We start from the raw sequence: 14,638 nt of genomic DNA, 5'->3' as shown, positions 1-14,638 counted from the left end.
CCAGCCGCGTATACCAGTACGGTACCAGCCGCCTATGCCAGTACGGTACCAGCCGCGTATACCTGTACGGTACCAGCCGCGTATTCCAGTACGGTACCAGCCGCGTATACCAGTACGGTACCAGCCGCGTATACCAGTACGGTACCAGCCGCCTATGCCAGTACGGTACCAGCCGCCTATGCCAGTACGGTACCAGCCGCGTATACCAGTACGGTACCAGCCGCGTATACCAGTACGGTACCAGCCGCCTATGCCAGTACGGTACCAGCCGCCTATGCCAGTACGGTACCAGCCGCCTATACCAGTACGGTACCAGCCGCCTATACCAGTACGGTACCAGCCGCGTATACCAGTACGGTACGAGCCGCGTATTCCAGTACGGTACGAGCCGCGTATTCCAGTACGGTACCAGCCGCGTATACCAGTACGGTACCAGCCGCCTATGCCAGTACGGTACCAGCCGCCTATGCCAGTACACTACCAGCCTTGTAGTACGGTACCAGCAGCCTATACCAGTACGGTACCAGCCGCGTATACCAGTACGGTACCAGCCGCCTATACCAGTACGGTACCAGCCGCCTATACCAGTACGGTACCAGCCTTGTAGTACGGTACCAGCCGTCTATACCAGTACGGTACCAGCCGCCTATACCAGTACGGTACCAGCCGCCTATACCAGTACGGTACCAGCCTTGTAGTACGGTACCAGCCGCCTATGCCAGTACGGTACCAGCCGCCTATGCCAGTACGGTACCAGCCGCCTATGCCAGTACGGTACCAGCCGCCTATGCCAGTACGGTACCAGCCGCCTATGCCAGTACGGTACCAGCCGCCTATGCCAGTACGGTACCAGCCGCCTATGCCAGTACGGTACCAGCCGCCTATGCCAGTACGGTACCAGCCGCCTATGCCAGTACGGTACCAGCCGCCTATGCCAGTACGGTACCAGCCGCCTATGCCAGTACGGTACCAGCCGCCTATGCCAGTACGGTACCAGCCGCCTATGCCAGTACGGTACCAGCCGCCTATGCCAGTACGGTACCAGCCGCCTATACCAGTACGGTACCAGCCGCCTATACCAGTACGGTACCAGCCGCCTATACCAGTACGGTACCAGCCGCCTATACCAGTACGGTACCAGCCGCCTATACCAGTACGGTACCAGCCGCGTATTCCAGTACGGTACCAGCCGCGTATACCAGTACGGTACGAGCCGCGTATTCCAGTACGGTACCAGCCGCCTATGCCAGTACGGTACCAGCCGCCTATGCCAGCACGGTACCAGCCGCCTATACCAGCACGGTACCAGCCGCGTATACCAGCACGGTACCAGCCGCGTATACCAGCACGGTACCAGCCGCGTATACCAGTACGGTACCAGCCGCCTATACCAGTACGGTACCAGCCGCGTATACCAGTACGGTACCAGCCGCCTATACCAGCACGGTACCAGCCGCGTATACCAGCACGGTACCAGCCGCCTATACCAGTACGGTACCAGCCGCCTATGCCAGTACGGTGCCAGCCGCCTATGCCAGTACGGTACCAGCCGCCTATACCAGTACGGTGCCAGCCGCCTATGCCAGTACGGTACCAGCCGCGTATGCCAGTACGGTACCAGCCGCCTATGCCAGTACGGTACCAGCCGCCTATGCCAGTACGGTACCAGCCGCCTATACCAGTACGGTACCAGCCGCCTATGCCAGTACGGTACCAGCCGCCTATACCAGTACGGTACCAGCCGCCTATACCAGTACGGTACCAGCCGCGTATACCAGTACACTACCAGCCTTGTAGTACGGTACCAGCCGCAGTGGATTGTTACAGGACACTGGTGAACAAACTGCATCATAAAGACCAAGGAACTCATCAGACAGCTCAGAGATAAGGTTGTGCAGAAGTGTAAAGCAGGGTCAGGGTATAAGAACATCTCCTGAGGAGCCCGGTACAATCCATCATCCAAACCTGGAGAAAGTGTCCTACAAGACATGGCCGCCCACCTAAGGAGAGCGCTGAGCAGGAGACGCCAAGAGCCCCCTGGTCAGTGCGGAGGAGCCGCCGAAACCCTCAGGTACAGAAGAATCTGTCCACAGGACACCTAGAGGTCACTGCGCACCCCACATATCATGTATGGGGGATATATAATACAGTATGAGGAGTATACAGGGGGGTGAAGACTTTTACAAGGAGGGGGGTGGGTACGGCAGAATTTATACCTGTCCCAGGATTGAGCGAAGACGAATCATCAGAGTCAGAGGGCGGAGCTAAAAGGAACAAAAATGGGGTAATATCAGGAAATATTACCGAGAACCGTCTCCTGGATTATATACCATCCGCTAGACCGTCTCCTGGATTATATACCATCCGCTAGACCGTCTCCTGGATTATATACCGTCCACTAGACCGTCTCCTGGATTATATACCGTCCACTAGACCGTCTCCTGGATTATATACCGTACACTAGACCGTCTCCTGGATTATATACCGTCCACTAGACCGTCTCCTGGATTATATACCGTCCACTAGACCGTCTCCTGGATTATATACCGTCCGCTAGACCGTCTCCTGGATTATATACCATCCGCTAGACCGTCTCCTGGATTATATACCGTCCACTAGACCGTCTCCTGGATTATATACCGTCCACTAGACCGTCTCCTGGATTATATACCGTCCGCTAGACCGTCTCCTGGATTATATACCGTCCACTAGACCGTCTCCTGGATTATATACCGTCCACTAGACCGTCTCCTGGAATATATACCGTCCACTAGACCGTCTCCTGGATTATATACCGTCCACTAGACCGTCTCCTGGATTATATACCGTCCACTAGACCGTCTCCTGGATTATATACCGTCCACTAGGCCGTCTCCTGGATTATATACCGTCCACTAGACCGTCTCCTGGATTATATACCGTCCACTAGACCGTCTCCTGGATTATATACCGTACACTAGACCGTCTCCTGGAATATATACCGTCCACTAGACCGTCTCCTGGAATATATACCGTCCACTAGACCGTCTCCTGGATTATATACCGTCCACTAGACCGTCTCCTGGATTATATACCGTCCACTAGACCGTCTCCTGGAATATATACCGTCCACTAGACCGTCTCCTGGAATATATACCGTCCACTAGACCGTCTCCTGGATTACATACCATCCGCTAGACCGTCTCCTGGATTATATACCGTCCACTAGACCGTCTCCTGGATTATATACTGTACCCTAGACCATCTCCTGGATTACATACCGTCCACTAGATTATATACCGTCCACTAGACCGTCTCCTGGAATATATACCGTCCACTAGACCGTCTCCTGGAATATATACCGTCCACTAGACCGTCTCCTGGATTATATACCGTCCACTAGACCGTCTCCTGGATTACATACCATCCGCTAGACCGTCTCCTGGATTATATACCGTCCACTAGACCGTCTCCTGGATTATATACTGTACCCTAGACCGTCTCCTGGATTACATACCGTCCACTAGACCGTCTCCTGGATTACATACCATCCGCTAGACCGTCTCCTGTAATATATACCGTCCACTAGACCGTCTCCTGGATTATATACTGTACCCTAGACCGTCTCCTGGATTATATACCGTCCACTAGACCGTCTCCTGGATTACATACCGTCCACTAGACCGTCTCCTGGATTACATACCGTCCACTAGACCGTCTCCTGGATTACATACCTTCCACTAGACCGTCTCCTGGATTACATACCATCCACTAGACCGTCTCCTGGATTACATACCGTCCACTAGTTTATATACCGTCCACTAGACCGTCTCCTGGATTACATACCGTCCACTAGACCGTCTCCTGGATTACATACCATCCGCTAGACCGTCTCCTGGATTACATACCGTCTGCTAGACCGTCTCCTGGATTACATACCGTCTGCTAGACCGTCTCCTGGAATATATACCGTCCGCTAGACCGTCTCCTGGATTATATACCGTCCACTAGACCGTCTCCTGGATTATATACCGTACACTAGACCGTCTCCTGGATTACATACCATCCGCTAGACCGTCTCCTGGATTACATACCGTCCACTAGACCGTCTCCTGGATTATATACTGTACTCTAGACCGTCTCCTGGATTACATACCGTCCACTAGATTATATACCGTCCACTAGACCGTCTCCTGGATTATATACTGTTCTCTAGACCGTCTCCTGGAATATATACCGTCCACTAGATTATATACCGTCCACTAGACCGTCTCCTGGATTATATACCGTACACTAGACCGTCTCCCGGATTACACACCGTCCACTAGACCGTCTTCCGGATTATATACCGTCCACTAGACCTTCTCCTGGATTATATACCATCTCCTGGATTACACACCGTCCACTAGACCGTCTCCTGGATTATATACCGTCCACTAGACCGTTTCCTGGATTACATACCGTCCACTAGACCGTCTTCCGGATTATATACCGTCCACTAGACCTTCTCCTGGATTACACACCGTCCACTAGACCGTCTCCTGGATTATATACCGTACACTAGACCGTCTCCTGGATTATATACCGTACACTAGACCGTCTCCTGGATTACATACCGTCCGCTAGACCGTCTCCTGGATTATATACCGTCCGCTAGACCGTCTCCTGGATTATATACCGTCCACTAGACCGTCTCCTGGATTATACACTGTCCACTGGACCGTCTCCTGGATTACATACCGTCCACTAGACCGTCTCCTGGATTATATACTGTACCCTAGACCGTCTCCTGGATTATATACCGTCCACTAGACCGTCTCCTGGATTACATACCGTCCACTAGACCGTCTCCTGGATTATATACCGTCCACTAGACCGTCTCCTGGATTACATACCGTCCACTAGACCGTCTCCTGGATTATACACCGTCCACTAGACCGTCTCCTGGATTATATACCGTCCACTAGACCGTCTCCTGGATTATATACCGTCCACTAGACCGTCTCCTGGATTATATACCGTCCACTAGACCGTCTCCTGGATTATACAGATGAGTTGTGGAGATTACATGACCTCACCTTCTCCGGCCGCCTTCCTTCCCACCACCGGGGCCTTGAAGCTGGATAAGACGTTGCGGCCGTTCAGTTTCTGGGGGTCTCTGAAGTTCTCCTGCAGGAGCTGGTCATGGTCATGGTGCAGAGTGTCCTCCAGAAGATCCAGCTAGAAGAGAGTGCAGGGTTAGGGGGGCACTCCGCACCATCTTGGATTACACGTTTCAGGATTCAATGATTTGTTTGTTTCTTACCTTTGGCAGACATTGGGGCGAGAGGATTTGGGGTGTTCAGGCTGCCGACGCTCTGACATCTAGTAATGGTATATACTATAGGGGGCGCTGTATACGCTATGGATAGGGGGCGCTGTATACGCTATGGCCAGGGGGCGCTGTATACGCTATGGCCAGGGGGCGCTGTATACGCTATGGCCAGGGGGCGCTGTATACGCTATGGACAGGGGGCGCTGTATACGCTATGGACAGGGGGCGCTGTATACGCTATGGACAGGGGGCGCTGTATACGCTATGGACAGGGGGCGCTGTATACGCTATGGACAGGGGGCGCTGTATACGCTATGGACAGGGGGCGCTGTATACGCTATGGACAGGGGGCGCTGTATACGCTATGGACAGGGGGCGCTGTATACGCTATGGACAGGGGGCGCTGTATACGCTATGGACAGGGGGCGCTGTATACGCTATGGACAGGGGGCGCTGTATACGCTATGGACAGGGGGCGCTGTATACGCTATGGACAGGGGGCGCTGTATACGCTATGGACAGGGGGCGCTGTATACGCTATGGACAGGGGGCGCTGTATACGCTATGGACAGGGGGCGCTGTATACGCTATGGACAGGGGGCGCTGTATACGCTATGGACAGGGGGCGCTGTATACGCTATGGACAGGGGGCGCTGTATACGCTATGGACAGGGGGCGCTGTATACGCTATGGACAGGGGGCGCTGTATACGCTATGGACAGGGGGCGCTGTATACGCTATGGACAGGGGGCGCTGTATACGCTATGGACAGGGGGCGCTGTATACGCTATGACTACTAGTCCTCCCGTATACCCCGTACACTAGTCCTCCCGTATACCCCGTACACTAGTCCTCCCGTATACCCCGTACACTAGTCCTCCCGTATACCCCGTACACTAGTCCTCCCGTATACCCCGTACACTAGTCCTCCCGTATACCCCGTACACTAGTCCTCCCGTATACCCCGTACACTAGTCCTCCCGTATACCCCGTACACTAGTCCTCCCGTATACCCCGTACACTAGTCCTCCCGTATACCCCGTACACTAGTCCTCCCGTATACCCCGTACACTAGTCCTCCCGTATACCCCGTACACTAGTCCTCCCGTATACCCCGTACACTAGTCCTCCCGTATACCCCGTACACTAGTCCTCCCGTATACCCCGTACACTAGTCCTCCCGTATACCCCGTACACTAGTCCTCCCGTATACCCCGTACACTAGTCCTCCCGTATACCCCGTACACTAGTCCTCCCGTATACCCCGTACACTAGTCCTCCCGTATACCCCGTACACTAGTCCTCCCGTATACCCCGTACACTAGTCCTCCCGTATACCCCGTACACTAGTCCTCCCGTATACCCCGTACACTAGTCCTCCCGTATACCCCGTACACTAGTCCTCCCGTATACCCCGTACACTAGTCCTCCCGTATACCCCGTACACTAGTCCTCCCGTATACCCCGTACACTAGTCCTCCCGTATACCCCGTACACTAGTCCTCCCGTATACCCCGTACACTAGTCCTCCCGTATACCCCGTACACTAGTCCTCCCGTATACCCCGTACACTAGTCCTCCCGTATACCCCGTACACTAGTCCTCCCGTATACCCCGTACACTAGTCCTCCCGTATACCCCGTACACTAGTCCTCCCGTATACCCCGTACACTAGTCCTCCCGTATACCCCGTACACTAGTCCTCCCGTATACCCCGTACACTAGTCCTCCCGTATACCCCGTACACTAGTCCTCCCGTATACCCCGTACACTAGTCCTCCCGTATACCCCGTACACTAGTCCTCCCGTATACCCCGTACACTAGTCCTCCCGTATACCCCGTACACTAGTCCTCCCGTATACCCCGTACACTAGTCCTCCCGTATACCCCGTACACTAGTCCTCCCGTATACCCCGTACACTAGTCCTCCCGTATACCCCGTACACTAGTCCTCCCGTATACCCCGTACACTAGTCCTCCCGTATACCCCGTACACTAGTCCTCCCGTATACCCCGTACACTAGTCCTCCCGTATACCCCGTACACTAGTCCTCCCGTATACCCCGTACACTAGTCCTCCCGTATACCCCGTACACTAGTCCTCCCGTATACCCCGTACACTAGTCCTCCCGTATACCCCGTACACTAGTCCTCCCGTATACCCCGTACACTAGTCCTCCCGTATACCCCGTACACTAGTCCTCCCGTATACCCCATACACTAGTCCTCCCGTATACCCCATACACTAGTCCTCCCGTATACTCCATACACTAGTCCTCCCGTATACTCCATACACTAGTCCTCCCGTATACTCCATACACTAGTCCTCCCGTATACCCCGTACACTAGTCCTCCCGTATACTCCATACATCACACCCTGTTCCTCCTTAGAGATTTCCTTATACAGTTTGGAGACGTCTTGGCTCTGGTTCGGACACTGTGGCCTTGTAGGGAGACTCTGCGCAGGTACCTGACTGTTTGCACCCCGGCAGACTTCCACATATGGACATGAAGTCTCCGCATTACTCGGGGGTCACATCAGCCTTGTATGTGGAATCTGCTCCGGCTCCAGCACTCGCAACATCTGGAGAGTTTCCTTTAAAGGATGTGTCTGTACAGCGCCCAAAGCTGCAGATTGTTGTATAGAGAGCGCCATCAGCTGGCCAAAGCCGGAGTCACCGCGAGGAAGGGGTTAACAGCACTCATTCTATAGACTGCCATTATACAGACATGGAGGAGAACGGGACAAAGATCTGCGTGTGATACACATCATACATCACATATCATACATGTGATACACATCATATACACACATGTGATACACCATCATACATCATATACACACATGTGATACACCATCATACATCATATACACACATGTGATACACCATCATATACATATATGTGATACACCATCATACATCATATACATACATGTGATACACCATCATACATCATATACATACATGTGATACACATCATACATCATATATATACATGTGATACACCATCATATACATACATGTGATACACCATCATATACATACATGTGATACACATCATACACACACATGTGATACACCATCATATACATACATGTGATACACCATCATATACATACATGTGATACACATCATACATCATATACACACATGTGATACACCATCATACATCATATACATACATGTGATACACATCATATACATACATGTGATACACCATCATATACATACATGTGATACACATCATACATCATATACATACATGTGATACACCATCATATACATACATGTGATACGCATCATACATCATATACATACATGTGATACACCATCATATACATACATGTGATACACCATCATACATCATATACACACATGTGATACACCATCATACATCATATACATACATGTGATACACATCATACATCATATACATACATGTGATACACATCATACATCATATACATACATGTGATACACATCATACATCATATACACACACATGTGATACACCATCATACATCATATACATACATGTGATACACCATCATACATCATATATCATACATGTGATACACATCATACATCATATACACACATGTGATACACATCATACATCATATACATACAGGTGATACACCATCATATACATACATGTGATACACATCATACATCATATACATACATGTGATACACATCATATACATACATGTGATACACATCATACATGTGATACACATCATATACATACATGTGATACACCATCATACATCATATACATACATGTGATACACCATCATACATCATATACATACATGTGATACACATCATACATCATATACATACATGTGATACACATCATACATCATATATCATACACACGTGACACCATCATACATATAATATAGCATACACATACATGTAACACCATCATTCATCATACATGTGACACATCATAATTCATATGTCATACATCATATACCATATGTGACACCATCGCTCAACACATCTCATACATGTTACACCATCATACATCATACACATACATCTTGGCAGTTACTACTATAAGGCCCAGTCTCTTGGCGGTTACTACTATAAGGCGCAGTCTCTTGGCTGTTACTACTATAAGGCGCAGCCTCTTGGCGGTTACTACTATAAGGCGCAGCCTCTTGGCGGTTACTACTATAAGGCCCAGTCTCTTGGCGGTTACTACTATAAGGCCCAGTCTCTTGGCGGTTACTACTATAAGGCCCAGTCTCTTGGCGGTTACTACTATAAGGCCCAGTCTCTTGGCGGTTACTACTATAAGGCACAGTCTCTTGGCAGTTACTACTATAAGGCCCAGTCTCTTGGCGGTTACTACTATAAGGCGCAGTCTCTTGGCGGTTACTACTATAAGGCGCAGTCTCTTGGCGGTTACTACTATAAGGCGCAGTCTCTTGGCGGTTACTACTATAAGGCGCAGTCTCTTGGCAGTTACTACTATAAGGCGCAGTCTCTTGGCGGTTACTACTATAAGGCGCAGTCTCTTGGCAGTTACTACTATAAGGCCCAGTCTCTTGGCGGTTACTACTATAAGGCGCAGCCTCTTGGCGGTTACTACTATAAGGCCCAGTCTCTTGGCAGTTACTACTATAAGGCGCAGTCTCTTGGCGGTTACTACTATAAGGCGCAGTCTCTTGGCAGTTACTACTATAAGGCGCAGTCTCTTGGCAGTTACTACTATAAGGCGCAGTCTCTTGGCGGTTACTACTATAAGGCGCAGTCTCTTGGCAGTTACTACTATAAGGCGCAGTCTCTTGGCAGTTACTACTATAAGGCGCAGTCTCTTGGCAGTTACTACTATAAGGCACAGTCTCTTGGCAGTTACTACTATAAGGCGCAGTCTCTTGGCGGTTACTACTATAAGGCCCAGTCTCTTGGCGGTTACTACTATAAGGCGCAGCCTCTTGGCGGTTACTACTATAAGGCCCAGTCTCTTGGCGGTTACTACTATAAGGCGCAGTCTCTTGGCGGTTACTACTATAAGGCGCAGTCTCTTGGCGGTTACTACTATAAGGCCCAGTCTCTTGGCAGTTACTACTATAAGGCGCAGTCTCTTGGCGGTTACTACTATAAGGCGCAGTCTCTTGGCAGTTACTACTATAAGGCGCAGTCTCTTGGCGGTTACTACTATACGGCGCAGTCTCTTGGCGGTTACTACTATAAGGCGCAGTCTCTTGGCGGTTACTACTATAAGGCGCAGTCTCTTGGCAGTTACTACTATAAGGCGCAGTCTCTTGGCAGTTACTACTATAAGGCGCAGTCTCTTGGCAGTTACTACTATAAGGCACAGTATCTTGGCAGTTACTACTATAAGGCGCAGTCTCTTGGCGGTTACTACTATAAGGCGCAGTCTCTTGGCAGTTACTACTATAAGGCGCAGTCTCTTGGCAGTTACTACTATAAGGCGCAGTCTCTTGGCAGTTACTACTATAAGGCGCAGTCTCTTGGCGGTTACTACTATAAGGCGCAGTCTCTTGGCAGTTACTACTATAAGGCACAGTCTCTTGGCAGTTACTACTATAAGGTGCAGTCTCTTGGCTGTTACTACTATAAGGCGCAGTCTCTTGGCAGTTACTACTATAAGGCACAGTCTCTTGGCAGTTACTACTATAAGGTGCAGTCTCTTGGCAGTTACTACTATAGGGCGCAGTCTCTTGGCGGTTACTACTATAAGGCCCAGTCTCTTGGCAGTTACTACTATAAGGCCCAGTCTCTTGGCAGTTACTACTATAAGGTGCAGTCTCTTGGCAGTTACTACTATAAGGCCCAGTCTCTTGGCAGTTACTACTATAAGGCCCAGTCTCTTGGCAGTTACTACTATAAGGTGCAGTCTCTTGGCAGTTACTACTATAAGGCGCAGTCTCTTGGCAGTTACTACTATAAGGCGCAGTCTCTTGGCTGTTACTACTATAAGGTGCAGTCTCTTGGCAGTTACTACTATAAGGCCCAGTCTCTTGGCAGTTACTACTATAAGGCGCAGTCTCTTGGCGGTTACTACTATAAGGCCCAGTCTCTTGGCAGTTACTACTATAAGGTGCAGTCTCTTGGCAGTTACTACTATAAGGCGCAGTCTCTTGGCGGTTACTACTATAAGGCGCAGTCTCTTGGCAGTTACTACTATAAGGTGCAGTCTCTTGGCGGTTACTACTATAAGGCGCAGTCTCATGGCGGTTACTACAATGACTCATCATCCACATCATGTCTTGGTTACAGGTGAGTACTAGTTATGGATCTCAGGTTAGTATTATTACAGGTTACTCCTAGTCACGTGTTTGGGGTCCGGTTTCTTACCTGTGTCTCGGACAGTCGGATGGTCTGATTGAAGATGGTCCAGTTGACAGTTTGTAGGCACGGAGGAGTTGTCAGAGAACCGTTATAGCGGAAGTATCTGTCCAGCCTCTGCGGTAATAATCTACTGATGTCAAATCCAGGGATCTCTGTGATCTGTCCTGTGGCACAAATGTAAAGCAGGATCAGATCAATGGACTTACCTCATCTCCCCCGAACATGCTCACTACATACAGGGGCACCATGTGGAATACCAATATTATATATGCAGACTATCACATGGTGTCCAATCTGCTGCAATCAGTGGTGGGTGTCAGCAGAGTCATCTCTGTATATATATGTATACACTGTTCTGTAGTGTGCTGCCCCTAGTGGTAGGTGTCAGCAGAGTCATCTCTGTATAAATATATGTATACACTGTTCTGTAGTGCGCTGCCCCTAGTGGTGGGTGTCAGCAGAGTCATCTCTGTATATATATGTATACACTGTTCTGTAGTGTGCTGCCCCTAGTGGTAGGTGTCAGCAGAGTCATCTCTGTATAAATATATGTATACACTGTTCTGTAGTGCGCTGCCCCTAGTGGTGGCTGTCAGCAGAGTCATCTCTGTATAAATATATGTATACACTGCTCTGTAGTGTGCTGCCCCTAGTGGTAGTTGTCAGCAGAGTCATCTCTGTATATATATGTATACACTGTTCTGTAGTGCGCTGTCCCTAGTGGTAGGTGTCAGCAGAGTCATCTCTGTATATATATATATATATATATATATATATATATATATATATATATATATGTATACACTGTTCTGTAGTGTGCTGCCCCTAGTGGTGGGTGTCAGCAGAGTCATCTCTGTATAAATATATGTATACACTGTTCTGTAGTGCGCTGCCCCTAGTGGTGGGTGTCAGCAGAGTCATCTCTGTATATATATGTATACACTGTTCTGTAGTGTGCTGCCCCTAGTGGTGGGTGTCAGCAGAGTCATCTCTGTATAAATATATGTATACACTGTTCTGTAGTGCGCTGCCCCTAGTGGTGGGTGTCAGCAGAGTCATCTCTGTATAAATATATGTATACACTGTTCTGTAGTGTGCTGCCCCTAGTGGTAGTTGTCAGCAGAGTCATCTCTGTATATATATGTATACACTGTTCTGTAGTGCGCTGTCCCTAGTGGTAGGTGTCAGCAGAGTCATCTCTGTATAAATATATGTATACACTGTTCTGTAGTGCGCTGCCCCTAGTGGTGGGTGTCAGCAGAGTCATCTCTGTATAAATATATGTATACACTGTTCTGTAGTGTGCTGCCCCTAGTGGTAGTTGTCAGCAGAGTCATCTCTGTATATATATGTATACACTGTTCTGTAGTGCGCTGTCCCTAGTGGTAGGTGTCAGCAGAGTCATCTCTGTATAAATATATGTATACACTGTTCTGTAGTGCGCTGCCCCTAGTGGTGGCTGTCAGCAGAGTCATCTCTGTATAAATATATGTATACACTGTTCTGTAGTGTGCTGCCCCTAGTGGTGGGTGTCAGCAGAGTCATCTCTGTATATATATATGTATACACTGTTCTGTAGTGCGCTGTCCCTAGTGGTAGGTGTCAGCAGTCATCTCTTTATATATATTATACATATGTATACACTGTTCTGTAGTGCGCTGTCCCTGGTGGTAGGTGTCAGCAGAGTCATCTCTGTATATATATGTACACTGTTCTGTAGTGCGCTGCCCCTAGTGGTGGGTGTCAGCAGAGTCATCTCTGTATATATATGTATACACTGTTCTGTAGTGCGCTGCCCCTAGTGGTGGGTGTCAGCAGAGTCATCTCTGTATATATATGTATACACTGTTCTGTAGTGCGCGGCCCCTAGTGGTGGGTGTCAGCAGAGTCATCTCTGTATATATATGTATACACTGTTCTGTAGTGCGCGGCCCCTAGTGGTGGGTGTCAGCAGAGTCATCCCTGTATATATGTATACACTGTTCTGTAGTGTGCTGCCCCTAGTGGTGGGTGTCAGCAGAGTCATCTCTGTATATATGTATACACTGTTCTGTAGTGCGCTGTCCCTAGTGGTAGGTGTCAGCAGTCATCTCTTTATATATATTATACATATGTATACACTGTTCTGTAGTGCGCTGTCCCTGGTGGTAGATGTCAGCAGAGTAATCTCTGTATATATATGTACACTGTTCTGTAGTGCGCTGTCCCTAGTGGTAGGTGTCAGCAGAGTCATCTCTGTATATATATGTATACACTGTTCTGTAGTGCGCTGCCCCTAGTGGTAGGTGTCAGCAGAGTCATCTCTGTATATACTGTATATGTATACATTGTTCTGTAGTGCGCTGTCCATAGTGGTAGGTGTCAGCAGAGTCATCTCTGTATATATATGTATACACTGTTCTGTAGTGCGCTGTCCCTAGTGGTAGGTATCAGCAGAGTCATCTCTGTATATATATGTATACACTGTTCTGTAGTGCGCTGTCCCTAGTGGTAGGTGTCAGCAGAGTCATCCCTGTATATATGTATACACTGTTCTGTAGTGCGCTGTCCCTAGTGGTAGGTGTCAGCAGAGTCATCTCTGTATACATATGTATACACTGTTCTGTAGTGCGCTGTCCCTGGTGGTAGGTGTCAGCAGAATCATCTTTGTATATATATGTATACACTGTTCTGTAGTGTGCTGTCCCTAGTGGTGGGTGTCAGCAGAGTCATCCCTGTATATATGTATACACTGTTCTGTAGTGTGCTGCCCCTAGTGGTGGGTGTCAGCAGAGTCATCTCTGTATATATGTATACACTGTTCTGTAGTGCGCTGTCCCTAGTGGTAGGTGTCAGCAGTCATCTCTTTATATATATTATACATATGTATACACTGTTCTGTAGTGCGCTGTCCCTGGTGGTAGATGTCAGCAGAGTCATCTCTGTATATATATGTACACTGTTCTGTAGTGCGCTGTCCCTAGTGGTAGGTGTCAGCAGAGTCATCTCTGTATATATATGTATACACTGTTC

General features: G+C 48.9%; 1 protein-coding gene across 1 annotated transcript in view; it reads right to left on the bottom strand.

Moving 5' to 3' along the window:
- The window catches only part of LOC142187946 (carbonic anhydrase 9-like), a gene marked incomplete at its 5' end in the record, with an annotated part of 39,383 nt that overhangs the window by 12,807 nt on the left and 11,938 nt on the right, over positions 1 to 14,638 (bottom strand). The window contains 3 exons of the mRNA XM_075261736.1: positions 2,217 to 2,264; positions 5,058 to 5,199; positions 11,633 to 11,790. Of these exons, the coding sequence (XP_075117837.1) occupies positions 2,217 to 2,264; positions 5,058 to 5,199; positions 11,633 to 11,790 (348 nt within the window). The remainder of the gene's footprint in view (positions 1 to 2,216; positions 2,265 to 5,057; positions 5,200 to 11,632; positions 11,791 to 14,638) is intronic.

This window comes from Leptodactylus fuscus, unplaced genomic scaffold (assembly GCF_031893055.1).
Source record: "Leptodactylus fuscus isolate aLepFus1 unplaced genomic scaffold, aLepFus1.hap2 HAP2_SCAFFOLD_330, whole genome shotgun sequence".
Taxonomy (NCBI): Eukaryota; Metazoa; Chordata; class Amphibia; order Anura; family Leptodactylidae; genus Leptodactylus; species Leptodactylus fuscus.
This window is presented reverse-complemented; position numbering and strand designations above follow the sequence as displayed.